This window comes from Notechis scutatus, chromosome 5 (assembly GCF_049901735.1).
Source record: "Notechis scutatus isolate UNSWTSFEM ecotype Mainland chromosome 5, rNotScu1.2, whole genome shotgun sequence".
Taxonomy (NCBI): Eukaryota; Metazoa; Chordata; class Lepidosauria; order Squamata; family Elapidae; genus Notechis; species Notechis scutatus.
Genome location: NC_142013.1, coordinates 103,441,485 through 103,468,656, shown reverse-complemented (window position 1 = coordinate 103,468,656; position 27,172 = coordinate 103,441,485). Strand labels below are relative to the sequence as shown.

The 27,172-nt window shown below is 43.6% G+C and overlaps 1 protein-coding gene across 1 annotated transcript in view; it reads right to left on the bottom strand.

Moving 5' to 3' along the window:
• The window catches only part of KLF12 (KLF transcription factor 12), a 233,940-nt gene that overhangs the window by 95,532 nt on the left and 111,236 nt on the right, over positions 1-27,172 (bottom strand). Inside the window, exon 4 of the mRNA XM_087967505.1 lies at positions 1,866-2,403. Within this exon, the coding sequence (XP_087823631.1) occupies positions 1,866-2,403 (538 nt within the window). The remainder of the gene's footprint in view (positions 1-1,865; positions 2,404-27,172) is intronic.

The window sequence follows — 27,172 nt, the reverse complement described above, 5'->3', positions numbered from 1 at the left end:
AATTCTACTCTTCCTGCTCAAGAATCTACCAAGCCAGTCTCAGAATGCCATTTTCTCCCGGTTGGTTGGTGTTTTCCTATGCAGGTGCAGGACCTGACATCATTAGTTATCATGTTGGATTTGGCCAAATGTCCAAATCCGTTGAAGTCATTTTGATTTTGACTTTTTTTTTGCTGCTTACACAATATGCCTAAATTTCCATTTTCCAATTTGATGACAATTCCCTCCGTCTACCAGGTAATTTTTAAAGATAATCCATGGGCATTCTACATCAAGTGCATAGTGACATTGTGGTACAAATGCCATACTTCTATCCTTGCATCCAACACATTTTGCATTAGGCCTCTCTACTCTTCCAACCAAGAGAAGGTGCGATAGCTCAGTGGTTAAGATGCCGGACTTATCACTGGAAAGCTGGTGGCCTGGATTTGAGACCCAAGTGCCAGACGATGGGCGAGTTCCTGTCCTCGGCCCAACTCCTCCCAAGGTAACAGTTTGAAAGTGTGTAAATGCAAGTAGATAAATAGGTACCACTTTGGGGGGGAGGTGACAGTGCTCCATGTTTCATCACATGTTCCGCACTGCAGCACATCATGTTGGCCACATGACTGATGAAATATCTTCAGATAGCGCTGGTTCAATGGCCTAGAAACCGAGATGAACACTGTCCCTAAAATTGTCTAAGACTAGCAGAGTGAAACTTGCAGGGACTCCTTTTATTCCCCCCATGGAGAGTTTACGCAGAGCTCCCACTATTCTGAAACTAGTGCAAATCACAATTTATTTCTTCTAAAGACAACACTGTGACCAGGCATGCACATACATTTTCTCACAACAATTCTCACCACAAATCTGTAAGATAAATCAATTCTATTAGCCCCAATGCAGAGGCAAGGAAGGCACAAGCCAGGAATTTATCTAAGGCACTGAGGGAATTCACAGCAAATGGCTGGACATGAATTCAAAAAGTTCCACTTGGAAATTGAGTTATAAATACTCTGGTATATCATCTGTGCGGCTCATTAGCTAGTCTCTCCAATAACTGGCCCAAAAAGGCAATTAATACACATTCGTCTTTGGTTGGTGAACAAAACTGAGAATCAAGAACAAAATTGAACTAAAAAATGGAGGAAGGAGACAATCGAGCAAGGAATAACATTAAGGGAGGATATAGCTGAAGATCAACCTTCCTTATACTACTTAGAGGACCCTGACTAGTTTGAGAGTTGGAATACCTAAACATAAAAGCAATATACTCAAGTAGAGGTTCTTAGTGGATAATAGCACTCTACTGTATGTGAATGTGGAGAGACATGGAGCCCGGCCCATCTGCTGGTATGTCAGCTACTTCCAGAAACATCAGGAGTGGAATTCTACTGGTTTGGCCTAGTTCAGGTGAATTGGTATCTCCAAGGATCAGCTGTGAACAAACCAGTTTGCTCTGACGATCAGCTGTTTGGCCCACCCACCCACCCCGGCTCTAGTCTGTACTTTATATCCTGGTTTTCAAGCTCAGCTGATTTCCTGCGGCACAACGGATGGCCATGCATCAGCTGTTTAACACAGAGATTGCTGGAGAAGGTCACTAGCAAACGCTCTGCGTGCGCGCAAAGCATGCACACGCTCACCAAACCAGTTATTACACTGGTTGAATCACACCCCTAAGAAACATGTAGTGATAAATGATTTATTTTGAGCCAGCAACAAAGCCAAGAAGGTGGCTTCATTATCGCAGTTTAAAGTGTGATTTAGACATAGAAGAAGAAGAAGACTCTTAGGCTAGTTTTCAAATGATGATTGAATCGGAATGATTCAGGAAGCATTCTTTCATTGTGCTGCTCTTATTTTGTAAGAGTTCTTCTTACCTTTGACATGACTTCTCCCATCCTCTAGTAGTGGTACTACTATAGTGTTGTTGACATTCCCTGGTGATCTCACCGCAGTGTAGACCACCGGTACCGACTGCACCACCACAGGAATCCGGTGGACATGACTCATTTTGTTGGTCTGTAGGTTCATGGGGCTCGAAGGTGGAACCGGGTGGATTATGTGCAAAAATTGTTGCCCTCCAACACCAGAGGCAGATGCCACAAGAGGACCTGGAGTTAATACCGATGGGGCCGATGTTGCCGATGCCACTGAGGTTATGACCGTTGGGGACGAAGCTGGCCGACTAGAAGACGTTGAGGTTGAAGAGGGGGACAACGCAGAGGCTGTGATTGATACTGGTGAAGACGAGGTGGCAAGAGGGGAGGATCGGGCTTTGTTGATGGACAAGTCCACTGGCTCTGTCTGCGTCTGGAAATGATCCGTGCACAAGGCGTCTTCTTCTGGCTCTGTCTTCATGGTGTTCAGCAAGAGGGGCACAGCTTCCATATCTGGGTAGTTATGAACGTTGGGAGACTATGGAGAGAAAAGAAGGAAAACAGGTCAAAACAGCTCTTTATTCAGTAGATCAGTACAACTAGAGGTGATATTCAGCAGGTTCTGACCAGTTCTGGAGAACCGATAGCAGAATTTTTGAGTAGTTCGGAGAATCGGCAAACACCACCTCTGACTGGCCCCGCCCCCACCTATTCTCTGCCTCCCAAGTGCCAGATGATCGGCTGAGTCTTCTTTTGTTGCCCTGCACAGGAGAATGGAGCTGGAAAGCGGGTTAGTGGGGTGGGGAAGGAATGGGATTTTGCAGTAACCTTCCCCCTGGAGTAGGGAGGGAATGGGGATTTTACAGTATCCTTCCCTGCCATGCCCACCAAGCCACACCCACAGAACTGGTGAGAACAAACAACCAATGGAACAGCTTGCCCTCAGAAGTTGTGGGAGCGCCATCACTTGAGAACTTCAAGAAGAAGAGATTGGTAGTAAAATCCTTTGAATCCCACCACTGAGTACAACCCAGCAACTTGTCTGTCTGACAGCTCTCCCTTTTATAGGGAGCTGTCAGATGGCTCAACCAATGAGATTCAACTATTTTCCCGCCGGAATGGCGGACCTGAGTGAAGCCTACATTCCTTGGCTTCACTCCCTTATTAGAGTATTCAATACCCACTGAACAACCTCTCAGAGATATTGGAACATTTGGTCACACTGCCACATCTTATATGGTTTGCCAACTGGAAGATGTGAGCCATTAGTGCTCAACTTTGCTTCTTCTCTGTTTCAACAGAAGCTTAGTACACAAGCAACTAGAAATCTTAAGCTACTACTACAGGTAGTCCTCAGCTTATGACTGCAAAACTGAACCCAAAACTTCTGTTGCTAAGCAAGGCAGTGAAGCAAATGTTGCCCCATTTTATGACCTGTTTTGCCACAAGTGTTAAGTGAGTCACTGCACTGTGTCACCGAACTGGTAGTAACACCATTTGAATCCCACCACTAGGATGCTCCAACAATTGTAAGTGTAGGAAACAGTCGTAAGTCTCTTTTTTCAGTGGCCTTGTAATTTAGAATGATCACGAAATGAACTGTTATAAGTCAAGGAATACCTGTAGTTTATTTTTCAATGAATTTCTTTGCACAGAAAAGTCTCAATTGGTCTGAAATTATTGTGGTTGTACGAACTACTTTTAAAACTACATTATACTTGTTATTCCCCTGTAGGTTTACAGGCCAGGCCTTGTTATCCAGATCACAAAAATTCTCTGCAGCTCCATTGAAAATTAGAGTCATTTTACTTTCACCCCGATCTGACCATCATATTGGGACTGAATTGCTTTGTCCTATTCAGGGGGAGGTCAATTCCTTATTCGATATATTATAGCCGTTAAGCATCAATTTAAGGCAAATGCTTTGAAAGTGGGAAAGGAAGGAATCTGGGACCGGATTTTCATTGGAGAAAAATGCAACAGAGGTGGCAATCACATACCACGTGAATCGTTTGGTCTTGTCCTCTGCACAACCTGAAGCTTACCTTAAAAATTTCAGTAAAAATGACAGGTAGAGATGGAAGGAGATGGGATGGGCCCTTTAGCTTCCATGCCAGGAATGTAGCACATTTCACTGACCTAAAGGTGCTTTTCCAAAAGGTAACTAGACTTTCTTGGGGGAGAGGGGAATTCCCCTTGAAAATCTTTTGCTTCTCATCCAGGAAGCTGCTTCTTGGATGAGAAGTGAAACATTTTCAAAGAAAAAAACAAAACAAAACAAAAGACTAGTTGTTGTTTGTAAAAGCACCTTTGGGACAACCATGACCTGGATGACAGAGAATTTCCACAGACGTTCATTGCCTAAGATGCAATGAAGGGGGTTGCTCCAACCCCCAAAATGCACAGGAAGACAGTAGAGGTGGACCTCAGCTTTGGAAGGGAGCTGAAGGTAGTACGATAAAGAAATCCATGCACGTGGGTTGTACTTTGTATGGAAGTGTGCATTCACACACATATATACAGACTCAATTTATGATGTCACACCTCCTGATTTAGAACCATTGGCAAAGTATGGTTCTAGATCCCAATGGAGGGCTGGAAATCACAGTTTGTAACAACTCAAAAAAAAGAGGAAAATCCATATCCTGCATCCCACATTCTGACATGGAGCTCAGGACCTTCCTTCAACCTCAGCTTCTCAGCTGCCCAGCAAAAAATCTGGAAACCAAATCCAATCAACAATTCCAGATATGTTACGTCTTATTTCCTAAGGGTAAAGCAGGGCTGTCAAACTCAATTTCACTGAGGGCCGCATCAGAGTTGCGTTTGAGTGGGGTGGGCATGGCCAGCTCGAAGTCATTCATAATGGGGGCGCCTGTGGAAACCCAAGTCCTCTGCCAGCAAAAACGGGCTCCCGAGTTCTGTTTTTGGCTGTGACAGCCACCTGCAACCCTCTGCCAGTGAAAACAGAACTCGGAAGGGCTGCATGCAGCAGCCCTCCCTAGCTCCATTTTCACTGGCAGAGGCCCTGCAAGCTGGTCCTTTGCTGTTTCCAGGGCAGCCCTGAGGACCAGGTCTAAGCACCCCGTGGGATGCAGTCCAAGGGCTTTGAGTTTGACACCCCTGGGGTAAACCAAGGAAGTTAAGTACAATAAGAGAATCAAATGCTTCATCAGGACACTTCCCCTTTCGCTAAGAAATCCAGAGGAGAAAAATAGTAATAAAGAAGGATTTTACCTATTTCTTTGCTCCCTGAGTGGAGCAAATTGTCAGGAGAAGAAAAGCGCAGGTTTCATAAATTATCATTATTGGGTCAAAAATGAAGGTGAGCACATCAGCTGTATCTGCAACTAGACAGATTTAAGCCCGGCTCCCCAGAGTCCGAGCTGCAGTTACTTTTCATGTTGACATATGCTTCTGATGTCCAAATTACTTTGCAGTGCAAATTAGTACTGTCAAACCTGGATATATTACAAATTAAATGGGAGAAATTTATACTTCCTTTTTGCCTACATCGAAAATAATATCTTAACTTTGAGTATACACATAATTGCGTATTACAGCGTTGAAAATTTAATGGGATAAAGCCGAAAGCTGTGAAATGCAGGCTGTTTGACCAAAATGATTTGGTGTCTCACGAATGGGCTTCAATAAATCAAGCTCCTCATGACCCAATGTGATACAATATGATTACTTTCAAAGGGAAGCAGAGATGAAAGACGGCAGCTTGCATTTGGCACAATGACATGACAGTCTAAGGGCCTCCTGGTGTACCATTTTCTGAGAAGGTGATTTGTTTTGTTTATTTAGTTTAGCTTGTCAAGCATGTATGAGAAAACTAGTATAAGTATGAACATAACATATAAACATGTATAAGTATACATAAGTATACATATAATAATTGAGTACAAATACATGGGAACAGTAGGACAGGGATGTTAGGCATGCTGGTGCGCTTATGCATGCCCCCTTACAGACCTCTGAGGAATGGAGTGAGGTCCACGGTAGACAGTTTAAGGTTAAAGTTTTGGGGTTTGAGGATGTAACAAGAGAATCAGGTAGTCAGTTCCAGGCATTGACCACTGTTGCTGAAGTCGTATTTTCTGCAGTCGAGTTTGGAGCGGTTTACTTTGAGTTTTGTATCTTGCCTGGGATCTAGCCCATCATGAGAAAAACATATAACAGATAGCATTTAGCAATAGCATTTAGACTTATATACCACTTCACAGTGCTTTACAGCCCTCTCTAAGCTAATCAAGGCTGTTTCTCTCCTTGATGTTTCCATCCATTGTTTCTTGTCTAATTTCAGAATGGGATTGGATGAGAAATTCAATGAAAATTTATTCTTTGAGGGGTCATATGGGTAGCATCTCAAACCTCAAGATATTGCAACACAGCCAACGACCCAGGAGATTACAGCACAAGACCCAGGATGTTACAACAATAGAACTCAGAAGGTCATCACACAGCCCATTACCCAGGTCGTTACAACCCAGGAGGCTGAAAGACACACAGCCAGTACCTCAGCCACACAGGTTCTTACGAAAAAGCAAACCAATCTGCAAACATCGACTCCATCAACCAATCAAAAAATAACAACATAGCCAACCAGCCCGCTTACAATAGAGCCAGCACACCACACCTCCCCACCAGTATTTATAGAGAGATGGCAGCTCCGATTACGCTTTGCTCGCAGAAGCACGAAGCCGAAAGCACCAGCCTGAAGATGGCGAGTGGGACCTCGTCAAAACATCGCCAAGATACTCTCAATCTTACACGGGAAAAGAGACCAGAACACGCCAAAACCTACATGCCTGTACCTGTGAAAATCTACAAATACACACACACACACACACACACACACACACACACACACATGTTTTCTTAAATTTTCACGGGTACTTACATGTATGGTATTCAGCTTTGTTCGGGTATTTTCCCAGATGAACACAATACAGAAGCCTGATGATGGCAGATGAGATTCTGCCAAAATGTTGCTACAACTTTAAAAAAGCACAACTATAATGACATGGGAAAATACCCGAACAAAGCTGAATACTATACATACATACATACATACATACATACATACATACATACATACATATATATGTATGTATGTATGTATGTATGTATGTATGTATGTATAGTATTCAGCTTTGTTCGGGTATACTATAGTACTATTCAGGTATAGTAACTAACTGCTGAACTGAGTGTAGTTCCGAAAGGAATTCCTGAGTCTCGGTAACAGGGGAATCTAATAGTGTCAACGGAAAGAACCGCGGATGGTACCCCACATTAGCATAAAATGGTGTCATTTGGGTGGAGGTGTGGTGGGAGTTGTTGAATGCAAACTCCGCCAGAGGGAGATAATCAACCCAGTTGTTCTGCCGTTGGTTTACAAAACAACGCAAATATTGCTCGAGAATGCCAATGACCTTCTCCATCCCACCATCAGTTTCTGGATGGTGCGCCGATGACAAGCACACCTGCACCTGTAACGCGGTCATCAGGTTTTTCCAAAATTGGGCTGTAAATTGTACACCGCGGTCAGAAACTACCCTGTCTGGCAGACCATGGAGATGAAAAACATGCTGCAAGAACAAACGGGCAGTTGTACGGCCCGATGGCAATTTATGACACGGAATGAAGTGGGCCATTTTTGTCAACATGTCAACCACCACAAGCACAGTCGTAAATCCCAAGGATGATGGTAAATGAGTCAAGAAGTCCATGGAAATCGCTCCCCATGGTCTTTCTGGAGTCGGCAGAGGTTGGAGGAGACCAGGAGGTGCACCCGTCGCGGCTTTCGCTTGCCTGCACGGTACACAGGACGTGACATAGGCGAGGCCACCAAAAAGTCCGCATTACAAGATGGAGGGTCTTTAAAAAACCCAAAATGGCCGGCTGCAGGGTTGTCATGACACTGAGTCATAATAAGGGCTCGAAGTGGCCCCGTGGGTACGTACAACCAGCCCCGATGCTTGAGTAAGCCCTCCTCCAAAGTCCATGGGGATTTGGGTCCAATCTCCCCCATCCTCTGCTGTGACCAAGCGTCTAGGCGCTGCACCTCTCGCACCTGAGTCTGCAAGTCCAGCGGTTCCTGGACTGCGGGCAAGGATTCTGCTGGCAGCACCATCCACAGAGGAAGGGGGTTCTCGGGGCAAAGGTACTCGGGTTTGCGGGACAGGGCATCTGCCCTCTGATTGTGACCACTGGGGATATAGGTCACAGAAAAATTGAACTGGGCAAAAAATAACTACTGGATCTGCCGCTGGTTCAACTTTCTCGCTGTTGACAAATGTTCTAAATTCCGATGGTCCATCCGGACCTCCACCTTGTATCGGGCCCCCTCGAGATGATGTCACCAAGCCTCAAACACAGCCTTGATAGCCAGCAACTCTTTTTCCCAGATGGTGTAATTGCGTTCGGAAGGAGTGAGTTTCCGGGAATAATAAGCGCAGGGAAAAAGAGTGATTCTATCCACCAGGGCTTGCAACAGCACCACCCCAATAGCCACGTTGGATGCATCCATCTCCACCACAAAAGGATGATGCGGATCAGGGTGCCTCAGGACGGGTTCTGCAACGAAAGCATTCTTGAGGGCCTCAAAAGCCTGTTGCTGTGGGGGGCCCCACTGGAACGGGACCTTCTTTCGAAGGAGCTGAGTTATTGGACCTGTCAACTTGGCAAAACCCGGGATGAAGGTCCGGTAACAGTTAGCAAACCCCAATAGGTGTTGAATGTCCTTCATGCCACGAGGGGGTTCAAAACTACATAAGGCCCCCACCTTACGCGGGTCCATGGCGATACCTTTGGGAGAGATGATGTGCCCAAGGAACTCAATGGAAGTCTGGAAGAATAAACATTTCTCCAGCTTCACATAAAGTTGGTACTCCCGAAGGCGTTGCAAGACCAGACGAACGTTTTGAAGGTGGCAGTCCCTGGACCCGGAATAGATCAGAATATCGTTCAGGTACACCACCACAAACCGATCTAACATATCCCAAAACACATCATTCATCAGGTGCTGGAAGACTGCGGGGGCATTGGTCAACCCAAATAGCATCACAGTGTACTCAAAATAGCCGTATTGGGTGCCAAATGCTGTCTTCCATTCGTCCCCCTCCCACATCCGCACCAGGTTATAGGCCCCTCGAAGATCGAGCTTGGTGAAGATAGTGGCCTCCCTCAACCTCTCCAACAACTCCGGAATGAGCGGCAAAGGGTAGCTATTCTGCACCGTGATGGCGTTTAGTCGACGGTAACCACTTCACAAATGTAAGTCTCCCATTTTTTTCTTGACAAAGAGGACTGGGGCTGAGAGAGGGGACGACGAAGGCCGGATGAACCCTCGAGCCAAGTTTTTGTCCAAAACGTCCCGTAGTGTGGCCAGCTCGGACTCGGACATGGAGTACAAACGTCCCTTTGGTAGTGGTACATTGGGTAGAAGGTCCACTGGGCAATCATAGGGCCGATGCGGGGGTAACCGGTCCGCCTCCTTCTCACTGAACACATCCGTGAAGTCCGTCAGTTCAGGAGGTATGGAGATGGCAGAGGTGGTGATGTCCTGGCCAGCACAGGTGTGGCGGAAGTGGTCCATGCACTGCAGACTTGGAAAAGAAATGGCGTTCCGTGACCATGCCACCTGAGGATCATGAATCCTAAGCCAAGCCATGCTGAGGACTAATGGGAAATGGAGGTCCGCGGTGACATAAAAGCGGATCGCCTCCTCATGTTCTCCAATGACTAGGCACAAAGGCTGGGTGGCAAATTTAATGGGTCCTGCAACAAGTTCCCGCCCATCAATAGTCTCGACCCTCATCAGAGGTGCTACTGGAACCAAGGGGACATCAAAATGAACCACAAAGGCCTGGTCCATAAAGTTAATCATGGCCCCCGAGTCCACCAGTGCATTCTCTGGAATCCCTTCCGACTGGTTAGCCAAGAAAATCCGAGTGTCCAAAATCAGATGCTGAGGGAGCCCAGAGTCAATCGCCTCTAATTCAGGCAGGTGTTTGATATGTGCCCGGCCTAGGGTTTTCCCCAGGTCGGGCCTGCCCCGTTTCCCAACTGATCACGCCAAGATTCAGGCACAGGCTTGAGTGGTCCACCTCGCTTTAGAGGACAAAAATTAGCGAAATGTCCTGCCCCCCCCACAATACAAGCACAAACCCCCTTGGCATCTCCGCGTTTGCTCCTGAGCCGTCAGGCGAGGTCTGACCGCTCCTAACTCCATTGGTTCCTCGGCCATTTCCACCACACGTTGGGTGACCCAGGGCGCTGTTAGCACAGGGCGCTGCGGTACAGATGCGGATGGCTGCTCCTGGATGGTGCAACTGTTCTTTCGCCGTTGGAGATGTGTGTCGATGCGCAAGCATTGCACCACCAGAGCATCGAGGGTCGGGTCCGGGTCCACTCGAACTAACTCGTCCTGCAGCTCATCTGACAGGGCATCCTGGAAGGCATCCATTAACGCTGCGTCATTCCAGTTGGAGTCCAGGCATAAAAGCCGAAATTCAGAAATAAACTCTTGCAGGGGGCGCCTCCCTTGGCGAAGGTCCTTAAGGCACCTGGCTGCCATCTGCACTCATATGGGGTCTTCATACATGTGGCGCATGTGTTGCCAAAAACCCTGGTAATTAGTTAATAACGGGCTGTTCTTGAGCAACAAAGGTGTGGCCCATCTGGCGGCTGAGCCAGAAAGGAGGCTTATCACAAACCCCACCCAAGCCCGGTCATCTGGGAAATCCTCTGGCCTCATAGCCACAAATAACTGGCACTGTCCCATGAAAGCCGGGAACATCTCAGGCTGCCCAGAAAACTTATCTGGCACAGCCACCAGGCATTTCCGATGGGGAGGGGGAGGAGGAGCTGCATGAGCCTGCAGCAAAGCAAGTTGGTCTGTTAATTGAGCCACTTGCTGTTGCAGAGTTTGATTTTCATCTTGCAGCTGTTGTTGAAACTGCTGCTGGTGGTCCATCTTAGGTAAAAGATGGTTTAAGTCTGGTACGGGACAAAAATGTTCTGTCTCACCTTTCTTCTTTCCCAAAAGATGAAAGAGTACAAACTCACACAAACACAGGCAGGCAAGCTGGCTCGGACTTCACAGAGTTAATTCTTTGGAACTGATAATGTCCTTGGCATTCCAACACGCTATGCCTGCCAAGTCTGAACTGATAACAAGTAAAAAGCTACTCCCAGAAAATTACAAGGCAGACCGCAAAAAATCATTCACAAAGAAAACCTGAAGTAAAATTAAACTTTGTCCTGTACAAAGTTCCAGCCGACAACACACCCACTTTTATCCCCTGTGGGGTGTGGCTCAATGACTCAGCTCACTCTCTGACCTTCCCACACCTCCTATGTTGCTGCTCATGTTTCTCCCTACAACGCTGCTTAGGATCAAGCCAACATTCTCCCTCTTGACTCCCTGTCAAGGGCTGCTCTGATATGCCTTCCTCCTGACTAATCTCAGGCTGTTCCTCTCGGTTGTCTGATAAAACCTGAGGCATTATCAGGGAGGAAGGCATTGCCAGAGAGGAAGGTCCTGGGGAGGAAGGCATCCCCAGTTCCTCCCCCTCATCCTCCGAGTCCTCTTCCTCTGACAGCACAGGAATCGGGAATCGGAGCCACAATATACATACATACATACATACATACATACATACATATATATATATACATATACATATACATATACATATACATATACATATACATATACATATACATATACATATATATATATATGGTATTCAGCTTTGTTCGGGTATTTTCCCCACATCATTATAGTTGTGCTTTTAAAGTTGTAGCAACGTTTCGGCAGAATCCCATTTGCCATCATCAGGCTTCTGTTTAGTGTTCGTCTGGGAAAATACCCGAACAAAGCTGAATACCATTCATATAAATACCCGTGAAAACTTAAGAAAACAAAGACCTATGGAACAGCTGTCCTGCCCTACATAAGAGGCACTACAGACAAAATCAGTAAGATACTACACAGGCATCACATCAAGACTGCCTTCAAAACGGACAGAAAAATAGCAGCCATCCTTAGAAACCCCAAAGATAAAATTGACTTGGAAAACCAAGGCATATATGAAGTCCCCTGTGCATCATGCCCAGCCACATACATTGGACAGACCAATAGAAGAATAAGTACCCGCTTGGATGAACACAAAAATGCAGTAAAAAAGCTGGAACACACTTCCTCACTAGTCCAACACATGAAAGCTACAGGTCATAGCATCAACTTCAATGGCACCAAAATCCTAGCCACTATAGAAAACCCCAGCCACAGAATTATCAGAGAAGCCATAGAGATTGAAAAAAGACCTGAAAGCATGAACAGAAGAGATGATTCCACCAGTCTGTCAATCATTTGGAAACCTGCACTCACAAACAAAAAAATCTCCACACTACAAGCCAGGCAAACACCTGGGCACAAACAGATCCCCCCTGATACCTCCAGCTCAAAGACACCCCAACCAGGCACCCAGATGAAACCTAGCTTCCTAACAAATGATAGCCGTCCATTTACTCGGACCCAAGCTGCACTAAAAGCCTCCAATACAGTAACACAATGTTGCCAGCCAATCAAGACACAAAAAAAGCCACAAAACAGACAGAAGATATATTAGAAACACCAATCAAGCAAAACACAGCAAACTCCAAGACCAATAAACACAGACCAAGACTCCCAACCAATCAGGATGAAGAAAAAACCATTCCGGCACAGCAATAGGCTAGCTCCAAATTTAAACTGAAACAACTGTAAAAGTCTGACTCACAGACTAACACAATACAGAAGCCTGATGATGGCAGATGAGATTCTGCCGAAACGTTGCTACAACTTTAAAAGCACAACTACAATGATGTGGGAAAATACCCGAGCAAAGCTGAATACCACATAGATAGATAGGTAGGTAGGTAGGTAGGTAGGTAGGTAGGTAGGTAGATAGATAGATAGATAGATAGATAGATAGATAGATAGATAGATAGATAGATAGATAGATAGATAGATAGATAGATAGACAGACAGACAGACAGACAGACAGATATTTACTGGTTTTATATATATTTTACTGGTTACCAAATCCTTCTCCCAAATGTGGGTTGTTGGCATCAATCTTGCTCTGTTGTCTGTTTAGTTTATCTGCATGATTTTTATCTTACACGGCAAAAAGGTCAACTTTTCATTAGTGGTTTTCACAAATTCAAAGCATCCTGAAATCAAAATGCCAATTAAGTTCAATTGCAATGGAAAATAGACAATTTCATGATCATAAGAGGAGGCTCCAGGCTTTCAGAATGTTACAAATGCAATATATTCCAATTGAAAGAATTGAGTGGATTTGAAATTACCATTTCAAATTCAAAATAACAATAGCAATAGCACGTAGACTTATATATCGCTTCACAGTGCTTTTACAGCCCTCTCTAAGCGGTTTACAGAGTCAGCATATTGCCCTCAATAATCTGGGTCCTCATTTTACCCACCTCAGAAGGATGGAAGGATAGTGAGATTCAGCCTTGAGCCAGGTGAGATTCGAACTGCCAAATTGCAGGCAACCGGCAGCCGGCAGCCAGCAGAAGTAGTCTACAGTACTGCATTCTGACCACTGTACCACCATGGCTCTTAAAGATATTTTTTTTGCATGGCTTAAATTGAGCTAAATTGTATCTGGTAGACCATCTGCCAAGCCCTCCCAATTTGGCACGCCAACATTGCAGTGATACGAACAGTGTCTGCTCAGTCCTCAGCTGCAGCCCAGACAGTGGAGCCCGCTCACAGCAGGAGCAACTAAGACTTTCAGAAATTCCTATACCAGCATCCAAAAGCCATATGTTTCTATGCTAAGTCTTAAATCAGCCATCCAATAAAGAAAGCCTGCACTTCAATGTGACTTGTATGATTTATTAGCTAATTATAAATTGGATTTGCCTCCTCGGTACATGTTACTTGTACATAACTGTAGAGGACTAAGCCAAGGATCGTCTAATCTGCTATTGTCTGCTAAAGTAGCACATTGTAAAAAATATATGTATATATAATGAATGCTGGTTTGCTGATGTTTCTTGGTGCATTTGGAAAATTATTATTATTTGTTCTTGGGTCGTTGCCATCTGAATTGCTATTGCTAATGACCTTGGCTTTGATGATTGGCCTCTATAAATGTTATCCTGCCAAGTGCTGTCCGTGGTCTCATCCTTCTGTGAGCTTAAGAGCCAAGAAGAAATGTCCAAGGAGAGCCTGAAGAATTGGATAAGAAGTGGGATCATCCAAGCATCCAAGAAAGATGATCCAGGGAGAAGACAGGACAGCAAGAAGATACGATTTTCTATCACAAGCAAGCAGGGCATTATACAGTTTCAACCCCACCATCAAGAAGCTTGGTTTTGTAAACAGGTCCTTAAGTGGCTGGCAATTAAACAGTTTCATTCTCTAAGAAAGGAAGTTGCCATTTAAATCCCTTCAGACTGTAGTTTTATCAACTAATGTTTCAATGGATTAATTCACAGGATAATTTAAGCCATCAAGGCAGCTTTACATTCGAGAAGTGAAAGACAATGGCAACTTAATTTATTGAAGCTATTATTGTGTTGTGTTTTTATAACACAAGATATTTTTTTTACAATAAATAAGTGATGGCTTCTCTTTGTACTGAAATAATACATTTATCTGACTCTGGAGTCAATGCCTTAACAAACAAAAAAAGTTAGTATCATAAGGGTTTGGTAAGATGCAAATGTATGTAAATTGTTACCCTTCGTGAAACTATCTACATATAGTGGTATGTCAGTGTTTTTCGTTAATTGGCTCCAGGAAACGTGACTGAATGAATAGCAAACATCCCCCCCCCCCAAAAAAAAAAAGAAATAATGTAGGTAAAAGAGGCAACCAACACCCACAAGTTCTAACTTGCATGTGGAGTATGAAACAAATGACAAATTTTCATTTCAAAGTGCATTGAGTACCAAATTCATTGAGATTCAAAGCAGTCAAGTACTGAGGAACCAGTATATGTTGCCAATTCAGCTTTAAATCCTGGAGTTCCTTACACAATGCAAAAAGATGCATTGATTTCAATGAACTTTAATTGATTAACTATCTGTTCATAGCCAATTAATGAACAATTTTTGTTCCAGTTGTAGAGAAATCTTAAAGCTGTTACATAAAAATTCATCCCATACTCCGTTCTGACTTTCAAGAACCATAAATCTTACACTGAAATACCTAGAATCATAATCTATATAACATGGTCGATTGGACATGTATTGATGAAACACTCAAAAGTGTGAACTATCAATTCAGTTCATTCCCATTGCACAGAATGACAGTCACACAGGGATATACTGCATTTGTCACTGCAATCGAGAAAGCAGCCCATGTGACCTCTCCCTCTTCCTCTTGTCTTCCAGAGACATGGAATAGAACTTCTGAAGGATGCCAGGCCTCTTGAACAGCTTCTACATCAATGTGACAACAGTTCTGCCACCGCAGGCCATCTTGAAATTCATGTGAACTTCAGAAGACTCCTGGGCTGTAAGATTATGAGTGGTGCTAGATTTTTATCTTAATAGAAATTGTTCCTGGGTGAACCTCACCAATGAAATTACCAACTGCGATCAAGGAATAAGAAGGGCCAACCAGATGGTTACTGGGATGTGTCATCATTAATCTAATTAATTGTTCTTCCAACAAGCACCACAATTCTAGCCTTGACATCCTAGGAATGGTACCTCCAAGGGTTACAGATTTCTGGCTACACTTGGTTTTTCATCTGAGAAATAAAGCAAAGATCCAGCCTCCAGTATGCAATATCTTTACTTCTTGAGATAAACACACTGAGAGAAGAAAAACAACTGGACACAACTCTTTTGAAATGCTACAAAATGTTTACAGGTAGTCCTTGACTTACAACAGTTTACTTGGTGAACATTCAAAGTCACAACAGCACTGAAAAAAGTGACTTATGACTGTCTTTCACATTTACAACCATTGAAGCATTCCCACAGTCCCATGATCAAAATTCAGATGTTTGGCAACTGGCTCATATTTATGACGTTTGCTGTCTCCCAGGGTCATATGATCCCCTTTTCTGGGAAGCAAAGTCAATGGGGAAGCCAGATTCACATAAGAACCATGTTACCAAATTGACAATTGCAGTGATTCAGTTACCAACTGTGGCAAGAAAGATGTAAAATGGGGGCAAAACATACTTAACATCTGTCTCACTTAGCAAATGAAATTTTGGGCTCAATCGTGGTCCTAAGACAAGGACAAAAGTACACATATAGACTGGGTGAAACCAGGCTCAATAGCAGTAACTGTGAGAGGGATCTTGGAGTCTTAGTGGACAACCAGCTAAATATGAGACAGCAGTGTGCAGCAGCAGCCAAAAAAGCTATTGCAACCCTAAGTTGTATCAACAGAGGGATACAGTCAAGATCAAATGAGGTACTAATACCACTCTATAAAGCCTTAGTAAGACCACACCTAGAGTACTACATCCAGTTTTGGTCACCACACTATAAAAAATAAGTTGAGACTCTAGAAAAAGTTCAGAGAAGAGCAACCAGGATAATTAGGGGACTGGAGACTAAAACATATGAAGAACGGTTACAGGAACTGGGCTTGGCGAGTCTAGTGAAGAGAACGACCAGGGGAGACATGATAGCAGTCTTCCAATATTTGAGGGGCTGCCACAGAAAGGAGGGGGTCAAGCTGTTTTCCAAAGCACCTGAAGGCCAGATAAGGAATAATGGATGGAAACTGAACAAGGAGAGATTTAACCTGGAAATAAGGAGAAACTTTCTGACAGTAAGAACGATCAACCAATGGAACAGAAGTTGCCCCCGGAAGTTATGGGAGCGTCATCACTTGAGACTTTCAAGAAGAGATTGGATTCCCATCTGTCAGAAATGGTGTAGGGTCTCCTGCTTGGGCAGAGGGTTGGACTAGATGACCTACAAGGCACCTTCCTATTCTAATTACCTGTTATCTGACTGCTTGTATATGCATCTCAATTAATGATATATCTTTGCACCATTCAAAATGTGAGCATCTTGCACCTTGGATATAAAATGTACTAGTTTTGTGGGTTCAGTCAGCTCTTCATACATCTGGGCCTGAAGATCAACAAAGGTCAGCCAGATGTTCCTATATAGAGAAGCCCTTCACAGACACTGCCTTTGTCCCTGTTCCCCTCCACATGCGTATGTCCTCATGGCTAATAGAAAGAAAAATCATCCTTGAGAGATTTGGCTATTGCTAAGCCTGAGAATTTAGGGGGATATGAAGAATTCCCAAGTATGCTTAGCAAAAGCCACTAATTTTCTCTATTGCAGAAGAAACTCTAAAACTGGACTGAAGAGAATATTCTGTTCTGATTCTTAATGGGCTGCCATTTTCTGTGTTGAGTTAAGACTCTCTGAAGTGCTGGGCAGCCATTAGGAGACATGAGAAACTTCTGAAAGACTTTCCCAAATCCTCAGCATCACACGACTCATGTAGGAGTTTCTCTGAGAGTCAAGTTCTCAGGGTAGAGATCAGTAGTGGGATTCAAAAAATTTTTTAATACCAGTTCTGTGGGCGTGGCTTGGTGGGCATGGCATGGCTTGGTGGGCATGGAAGGGGAAGGTTACTGCAAAATCTCTGTTACGAACTAAGCAAACGCACCGTTTTAAAACCCTAAATAGTTTTACTTCTACGGCAGGCTTGTAATCCTGCACTTCTGATTGGCCCACGAGCAGCGGATCCTGATTGGTCAATTCTGGCCGATCTGATTGGCTGTTAACGGGCGCCGCTGATTGGCTGCTTCCAGCGCGGCAAACCCAAAAGCATTGGCTGTTGTGACAGCAGCCAGCCCTATAAAAGGGCTGCTGCTGCCCAAGTATTTTGCTCTGTTCTGAAGTCACTAATAAAGAGTTGAGTCACTACCCGATGCCTCGTCTCCGTTCCTTGCGCCCATGCTCCAGACTTAACAATCTCCATTCCCACCCCACTACTGGGGGAAGGTTACTGCAAAATCCCCATTTCCTCCCCATCTCACTAATCTGCTTTCCAGCTCCGTTCTCCTGTGCAGGGCAACAAAAGAAGCGAACACCTAGGACTCGAGAGGCAGAGAATAGACGGGGGTGGGGCATCTTCTCAGTCATGATATGCTGAGAATGGAGAGACTTCTGGTTGAAGCTCAAGCCATGAATGGATTTGTGGGTCTGAATTTTACTGCCCAATCCTGATGTCAACTCATAAAATATTTCTCTGGCCTTTTAAGAGTTGCCAGCAGAAAGGGAGTGGGGGGGAATAGTGCATTCCTTAAATGCTTTCATAGATAATTTCTAGGCGGGCGGCGTTTCTGGCATGCAAAATTATAACTGGAGAGCATGATTGATGACTCTTGGCTATGGATGTGTCCCATTGGAGAATATGAATTATGATACACCCACCGTACAGGGGAAGACCAGGGTCAAGGGTAAAATGAATGATGTGTCTCAGAGTTGGCTACGCCCAGGTAGCACCGGCATGTTAACTCCTAATAAATCTTCTTTAAGCTCTGAAAGATCTGGCTAGAGGTCATGATTTAAATGGGAGTGAATACTGGAGCCCTGACACCTGGTCTGTTAACATGAGGTATGATCCTCAGCTCCCCAAATGTACGGCGCAGCTCACAACCACCCAAAGTTTCCTTACTCTTTGATATTTATTTGTTTGTTTGTTTGTTTATTTGTTCATTTGTCAAACATGTACAAGATAACAAGTATAGATATAAACATAAACATGAATAAAGGAAGTAAATGCAGATAAATGGGGACAGTAAGATAGGGACGGTAGGCACGCTGGTGCGCTTATGCACGTCCCCTTTAAGACCTCTTAGGAATGGGGTGTGGTCCATGGTAGACAGTTTGAGGTTGAAGCTGTGAGGATTTAAGGCTCTAACAATGGAGTCTGGTAGATAATGCCACTCAGAGTTAGTTCGAGTCTTAGCTGACCTCCAGATTTTTAGTGGGAGAAGTTCAAATGAACATTTTTCCAGGAAATCACAATGGGATCACAACCTTCAGGTGTTGAGCATGAACACAGCAGCCATTTCAGTGGGTCCACCATGCAACCACAGTAAAAGGCACTGAGCCTCAGATATTAGTTCTGTTTTCATGGAAGACCTGGTGAAATACCAGATAGAATGAAACGTAAATGCAAAGTTCATACAAGAGCCATGAAATGTAATAGATTTGTGGCTAGAAAAGTATGCATTTAGACAACCCCCAGAGCATCTTTCAGGAAATATGTTAATAAATCCAGCATTTTTTTTCACTTAAAAGACCATTTTGGTTTTGGAAACTTAGTCAAGCAATAAACATTTATGCAGAAGATACGCAGCTTCGCTCTTGGCCAACTCTAACAGCATAGCAGCAACTTTGCAGGATGATTCATTTCTTTTTATCCCTACCAAAAGGGATGGACACATTTACTCTGCAGAAGAAGAAAAAGCACTCTTTTTTCCAGATAAATTGGGTGTCCATGTAACCTTGCTTTCCAGATCAGGGGGAGGCTGCCTTGTAAATGGTTACACAAATAGCACGGAAATGCTTTCACAATTCCTCTGCCTACACATTAATGCTTGTAAACATGCTGCTTTTCCAGACAGTGAAACAAGCAGAATGGCAAGAAGACCTGACATGATTCAACCAAATTACACCAGCAATCCTGACTCAAGGATCTTTCAGTATATCTTTTAGCATATTGATTTATTTGGCTGATTTATTAACTGTATTTGTAGCTTTCCTGGGAGACTTCCTTCATTTCATTCTGGAGGTTGTTGCTGAGACAGAAGGTCATTCAGTGAGTGCTGCAGCTTTGCCAGAGCAAGTCCTACACCTTAACCACAACATGATCCCAACTCTGAATATGTTTATAAACAGGAAACATTCGCATATGCCTCTGACAAACAGGGACTCTACAACCATGAACCGTAGTGGGGCAGTGGTTAGAACGCAGTATTGCAGGCTAATTCTGCTGACTGCAGTTTGGCAGTTCAAGTCTCACTGGCTCAAGGTTGATTCATCCTTCCATCCTTCTGTGGTTGGTAAAATGTGGATGCAGATTGTTGGGGGCAATAGGGCTGACTCTGTCAACTGCTTAGAGAGGGCTGTAAAGCACTGTGAAGCGGTATATACTGTACGTCTAAGTGCGAAGAGCTATTGTTATAATGACTCTTAGGCCAGTGGTGAGTTAAGCATCTGGAGGTGCTTAAATCAACCTCACCAACAAGCAAAGAGGGTCTGATTCATATAGATGGCCACCATTGGCCCACATAAAATCCACTAAACTGTTTAATTAAATTTGAAAAAGAGCTATGATCCCTGCATTGAAACATTGTTGACTCAAACTGCCTTGTTTCCCTGATTTTCACCAAACCTCAGGTATTGTTTTGTGAACAAATATGGTGGGCCTGTAAAAGAGTAATCTGGGAGCCTTGGAGGTGAAGTGGAAAACTTGAGTGGTTTGCTTAGAGTTCTTCAGTTAGTAACTGAAACTGACTGTGTGTGTGAGAGAGAGAGAGAGAGAGAGAGAAAGAGAGAGAGAGAGAGAGAGAGAGAGAGAGAGAGAGAGAGAGAGAGAGAAGGCTCAGCAGTTAAAGACACTGAGCTTGTCACCTGGAAAGCTGAAAGCCCAATGTTGCACGATGGGGTGAGCTCCTGTTACTTGCCCCAGATCCTGCCAGCTTAGCAGTTTGAAAGCATGCAAATGCGAGTAGATAAATAGGTACACTTCGGAGGGAAGATAACAGTATTCCATGTGCCTTGGCATATAGTCATGCTGGCCATCTGACCAAAGAAAAGCCTTTGTGCAATGCTGGCTCCCTCAACTAAGAAACGGAGATGAGATCACCCCCTAGAGGCAGACACGACTGGACAGGCGAAACGTTGATCTTTATTTTTACCCTTTGGTTTGCAGATATGACCCCCCTCCTTTGTACCCTTCCAGTGCCCTGGACTAGAAGTTTATTGGTCCTAGATCAAGACACATCCCTAGTCATGGAAACCCAGGCCTCATCACAGCAGGAGGTCTACGAAATGGCCACCCAGGATTTTCAAAACTCAATAGTTCTGGTTATTGCTTGAGGTGAATCTCCCAAGAATTACAGCTCTGTGCGTTTTCCTGTTACAAATCTACTGCTTTAAGCCTCATCATTCTGTCCTTTGATGAATCGAGCACAAATGCATCATTTCGTTCTGAGCAGCCTTTGGCGCTGAATGTCTTTGGGTCTTCTTGCCAAGGAATTGGGAGTAGGGGAGCCTCATTATCCTCTCTGGTCAGATGGACTCATGTTTATTCCAGAGAGCATAAAAACATTGAATTTGGCTTTAAAGGCAGCAGCAGTATAATAAATAGGAAAAATGGGATTGGACTCCTGTTGTTGTCAACTCTGGATCTGTAAGTTTAAGAGGAGTTATAGTTCACAGAGAAGGATGTTTTTCAGCATTGGCCAGCTTTCTCTTTATATATACAGAACTATTTTGCTGTATTGGGGGGAAAAGTGTATTGTCTAAACACTGGTATTGCAAATTCAACAAGGACCCATTCTACAACAGCCAGAGATTATTTATTCTAGAACTGTTCATGGCTATGAACATTTACTGATTGTATAATGAAGCCAATTTTGCTTCCAATTCACATCCAACTGAGTCACACATATCTCAGCCATAGCTCCACTGACATTTTAGCTTGATCTTCTACATCTCCAGCAACCTCAGTGCAGGCAGCCTACACACTTTGAGGTAGTAAAGTTCTAGTGGTTTGGCAGGTTGTTTGTAGGGAGCAATGAGTTCTTCTTGGTCAAGGTCAAAGGTTCCCTCTACATCCTCCACAGATATGTTCATCTACCAGCAGGGAGTGCAATGCATCTCAGCCAAAAAAAATTACCCCCGTCAATCTGCCCTTTGAAAGGATCTGTTCAGATTTTACTCAGGTTCTTTCCATCTCCTCAAAGCAGACTCAGAGAAGCTCTAACAATGTCATATTGCATTTCCTTTGGCCATGGTATCAGAAGTCTACTCATTGATTTAGATCCCGATGGGATTATTTATTGTATCTCCATCAGTTTAATGAGATAAAAGTTCTTTAAAAAATGTCATTATGCAGATTTTGAGATGCTAGTCAGATCTATTATCAAAAGAAATGTTTCTTCAGCTGTGAAGAAAACAGTATCCTTCTCTGTGAATGTCATATTGGCCATAAGTGTGTGTGTGTGTGTGCGTGTTTGTCTGTGAACTAGTTGGCTTAGTTCAGCACTTCTGGACTTCAGGAGTGAAAGATCTAACCTTGATCGAAAGGATGGTTTTGTTGTTGTTAGTTGCAAGTTCATGTCTGACCCATCGCAACCCCATGGACAACATTCCTCCAGGCCTTCCTGTCCTCTACCATCTTTTGGAGTCCATTTAAGCTCATGCCTACTGCTTCAGTGAGTCCATCCAGCCACCTCATTCTCTGCCACCCCCTTCTTCTTCTTTTGCCCTCCATTGTTCCCAGCATTAGGCTCTTCTCCAGTGAGTCCTTCTTTCTCATTAGGTGCCAAAGTTTGAGTTTCATCTTCAGGATCTGGCCTTCTAAAGAGCAGTCAGGATTTTTGGGATGGTTTATGGAAATGTAATTCCCTTGAGTGGGAACTTTTTGCCACATTCAATGGTCAATATGAACAGGTCTATGTAGACAACCATGGAAGCCTTTCCAATATGACCTCATAAATTAAATACCATAAAATTCTGAAGGCAGGACAAGAGCAATGGATGAAAACTAATCAAGGAGAGATCCAACCTAGAACTAAGGAGAAATTTCTTGACAGTGAGAACAACCAATCAATCAGCAGAACATGTTGCCTTCAGATATTACAGGTACTCCAAAACTGGAGCTTTTAAGAAGACATTGGATAACCTGGAATGGTATAGGGTCTCTTGCATGAGAGCAGAGGGCTGGACTAGAAGATGTCCAAGGTCCCTCCCAACTCTGTATTGCATTAAAAAAGAAGTAAAACATATTCAAACAATAGTAATGACATTAAAAAGGCAACAAGGATGCAACCGTTGAGCTTAAGAACCTCATTTAAAATAGTCCCTGCTGGAGCAAACAATTGTTTGCAGTTTATCTTGAAATTAATCTGGGGCAATGTCCCTCTTCTGATATCCTTTCCCAATCACAGCTGAGCTACCTAGATAGCACAGCTCTTCGGATCCAAGTTGCATCAGAGAAGCACCCAATCAAGCTTACTTCCCCAAGGCTGGATGATGGCACTGAAAACATCTCAGCTTCCTCAAATATCCTTAGCAGAGCAGTCACCACTTCTTGGTGCACATCCCTTTGGCAAACATATTTCTGTACAGGGGTGGGCTTCAAAAATCCCAGCAATGGGTTCTCTGCCCAGTTGCTGGGTGGACATGGCCTACTGGAACTTCTGGGAGGCCCATTTTTCATCCTCCTCAGGTTCCGGAGGCTTTCCTCGAGCCTCTGGGAGGGCAAAAACGGTCTCCCCTGGGCTCTGGAAACCCTCCGGAGGCCAGAAATGGGGCTGTTTCCGGACTTCCGGAGCGTCCGGGAGGCCCGTTTCCCCCCTCCCTGAGTCTCCCTGTGGGCCTTGCACTTACCTGCATCCAAAATGGGCTGCATTGAGACTCCTGGGAGGGGCAGGGCAGGTGAGTGAGGCCAGCCAGGGGTGAGATTTGATGGTTTGCCAAACCAGCCATAACATTAACAATGGGTCCGCCCAAATCTGGGTGAACCTGTAGCAGCCCACCCTTGATTCTGTACCAGTAAAGGAGAATATTTCTAACTCAGGGTTGTAATGAGGAGTCCTGGATGTTCTCTGAGCTGGGTTGTTTTGTTGCATACGTTTCATTACCCAAACTAGGTAACATCATTAATGCTAGTTATTCTGTTATTCTAGCTTTGATGATGTTACTTAGTTCAGCATTCCCCAACCTTTTCAGGTTGGTGGCCTGGTGAAGGGGGAGTGGGGGAAAGAGGGGATGGTTTTGTGTGAGGGGCAGGTGCAGGCACAGCTTCATTTGTGAATGGTGGGTAGGTATGTCTGCCACTCGCATGAGTGGGGCTGCATGCACACATGTGTACAGTGGCCCACGGCATACAGGTTGGGAACCCCTGATCTAGTTTGGGTAATGAAACATCTGCAACATAACAACTAAGCTCAGAGACCACTAACGTATTCTGTGTTTATCTATAGGAAGGGAAACTAGTGGAAAAAAAATCTTACTCAAATCCATAAAACATAAGAGATGTCTAGACATATAATTGATGTTGGTGGGCAATATTTAAATAAAACAAACAAAAAATGTTTATGAAGATGGCAGATTGTAGTTAAAATCATACTTTACACTTATTTTTATTTATTTACAGTGTTTTATATGATTTCAGTGATGGTGTGCCATATTTGCAAAAAACTAAGTAATTAAGAAAGATATATATTTGACAGGGCTTTTTTTTCCTAAGCACTCCAAATTCTTTGGTAAGGAAAATTAAAGTTCCATACTCTTTAAATTATTCAAATTAAGCAAATATGCACATTTTAACGTGCATAATTTACTCCGATTTTGCGAACCGCTAAAGAGGAAGGCCACTATTAAAAATATCCCAATAGCTCTATTCCAGTCGCAACAGGCTTCTGAAAGTTTAGCAAGAATCAATCGCTCATGAAATTATATCTGAAAGCTAGAAAATAGCTTGAAAAACCAAACATAACGAAAAAAAATGATATTTTTCCAGAATTTAAATTCTTTAGCTAACGCCAACTTATTACACTATAGCAGGGGTCGCCAACCTGTTGGACCTCAGGGACCACCAAACTCATAATTTTAAATCCCGCAGACCACTAATACGAATTTTGACTGATGGTGGCTGCAGGAAAATTCCCCACCCCATTTTTCATCCCACTGATCATTCTTTATGTGGGATCTCCAGCTCCATTCTCAAGGGTGGGGGGAGAGAGAGACTTTTGGCTTCATGCAAGGAAAGCAGCAGAAGCCTTTCTTTCTGTCCCCCAAACTCCACCAGAAATGAGTCTTTGTGAGACTTGGTTGTCGCGCTGGTGCAGCCTCTTGGAGCAGGATGCCTTGCAGGGTCCCAAAGACTCATTTCTAATTGAGTTTGGGGGAGAGAAAGAAAGACTTTTGCTGCTTTCCTTACATGCAGCCAAAAGCAGAAGAAGAAAGAAGTGGAAAGAAACAGCCCGGTGGCCAGACCAGTCACATGGGGCGACTGGGGCAAGTTTCCCCCTCCACCCTTTCCCCTCTGTCCTCACTACCTTGTGTTGTTCGCAATGCAAGTGACACAAGCCTTGTGTTCCCGCAGGCCATGTGGGCGGCGCAGTCTTGTGTTCCCATGCAGCTTGGATTAATTGCTTTGGGGGGGTGACATTTCCCTGTGGACCACCAAAATTTTCTCACAGACCACCAGTGGTTCCTGGCCCACTAGTTGGTGACCACTGCACTATAGAAGTGAGGCAGACATTACAAACTTTATTTCAATTTGAATAATATGGAAGACCAACTGCTGTTGTAGTCAATATACCTCAGAAATCATATGACCTGAATTAACAAATTTTGGATTCTTGTGATAAGAGCCAGGCAGAGAAACTTGAAAGTTATCTTTCTTGTCTACTCCTAGCCCATATTTGAGGACTCTCTAAAAAGATATGAGCAAGCCCTTCACTGTGATGTATAAGAACCCTTGGAGAAGAAAGCCTGAAGACCTGAAGACAATGGAAAGAAAAGGGAAGAGAAAGAAGAAGATACAGTCAGAAATCAGTGAAAGATGTCAAGAGCTATGAGTTCCTGGGGTCATATAAAGGTTTCAGCTCAGTAGGTGAACAACAGCTGTTAGCTGTATATTCCAAGAAACACACTCTCTCTCTCTCTCTCTCTCTCTCTCTCTCTCTCTCTCTCTCTCTCTCTCCTCCCTCCCTCCCTCCCTCCTCCAATGTGCATAAGATCAACCTAAGCATTTATAATTTTATGCAGTTTGTCTGAAAGCACTAGCAAAGTGTTATCAATTTGCTCTGTTCTCAATGAAAGACCAGTCCTGGCCCAGCTCCAGTCAAACCTTCTGAACCCTTCCTGACTCCAACACACCAAGGTGCCAGGACATATCTTGGCAATGTGTGTTTCCCTTTCCAGCCCTTTCTGCCTGCAGGTATGTAAAACAGACTTCAAACCAGCCCAGCATTTGCTCTGCTGTCATCTTTGGAAACGTACTGAAGCTTATCAGTGGAATGTATGCTGTTGCTAGATGAGAAATTGCCGCAACATTGCTGTTACAGTATTCCTTTGTAAAGCAACCATGTCAGTTTTTAAATTAGAATAAACCTACCTTACGAGCATGATTTTTATTTTTCAATTTCTCCATTGATCAAAGGTATATATTTTTTCTTTCTCTCCCTCAAAAGCCTCATCTCTTGTCTTCCAGGATTTCTTATATAAAATACAGCATTATTTCATTTTTCCAAAGGTCTTTGAAATGCAGCACAGGTTAACTGAAATAATCAATACCCATTTAAGTTCACTAAAAAGAGTTGGCTACATTTGGTAATTCAGTTTGCCTTGCAGCTGGAAAGAGTAAACCTTTCAAATTTACTGTATTCCCTAGAAAACTCAAGCAGAAATTCAGAAGTTATAGGGATACATTTAACTGATGTCCATAGCAATCAGACTAGTTTTCTAAAATATGCATTATAGCCATTCTATGCTTGGGAAGCATATAAGGGTATAAACAAACTTGGAATTTTCTGTGGATATTTAAGCATATTTTAAAATGAGTACATATGCAACCATCTGATAAAATTTGGAAACTCTGAGACAAAATACAGCTTTCTTCCAAGTCATCATTATGGAAACAAGCTCAAATCAATTGGTTGTTGATTAACACTGAGAGATAGATGTCAAGTTAAATTTGATTAACTTATGTCATATGCGTACTTTGCATGTACTGTATCTCCCAGTGTTAATTTGTATGGAATTCCCATCACTTTAGGTTATAAAATTCACTTTGCAGAAGCATCAAACCTGAAAGTTAATATCACATAAATGGATAATATATGAACTGGATGTTTTTTTTAAAATGTTTACCTGTTTTGTCCATAAGTGTAAGATTAAACCAACATACTTTATGAATCTTGTAAATATTTGGGGCTCACAAGTCCACGTAAAAACTTATCTTCTGTCTGTGGTTTTGAAAACAATTGCATTAGTTTTAAAAACCATCTTTGGAAATTGGCTATTAATTGCTTTAATGA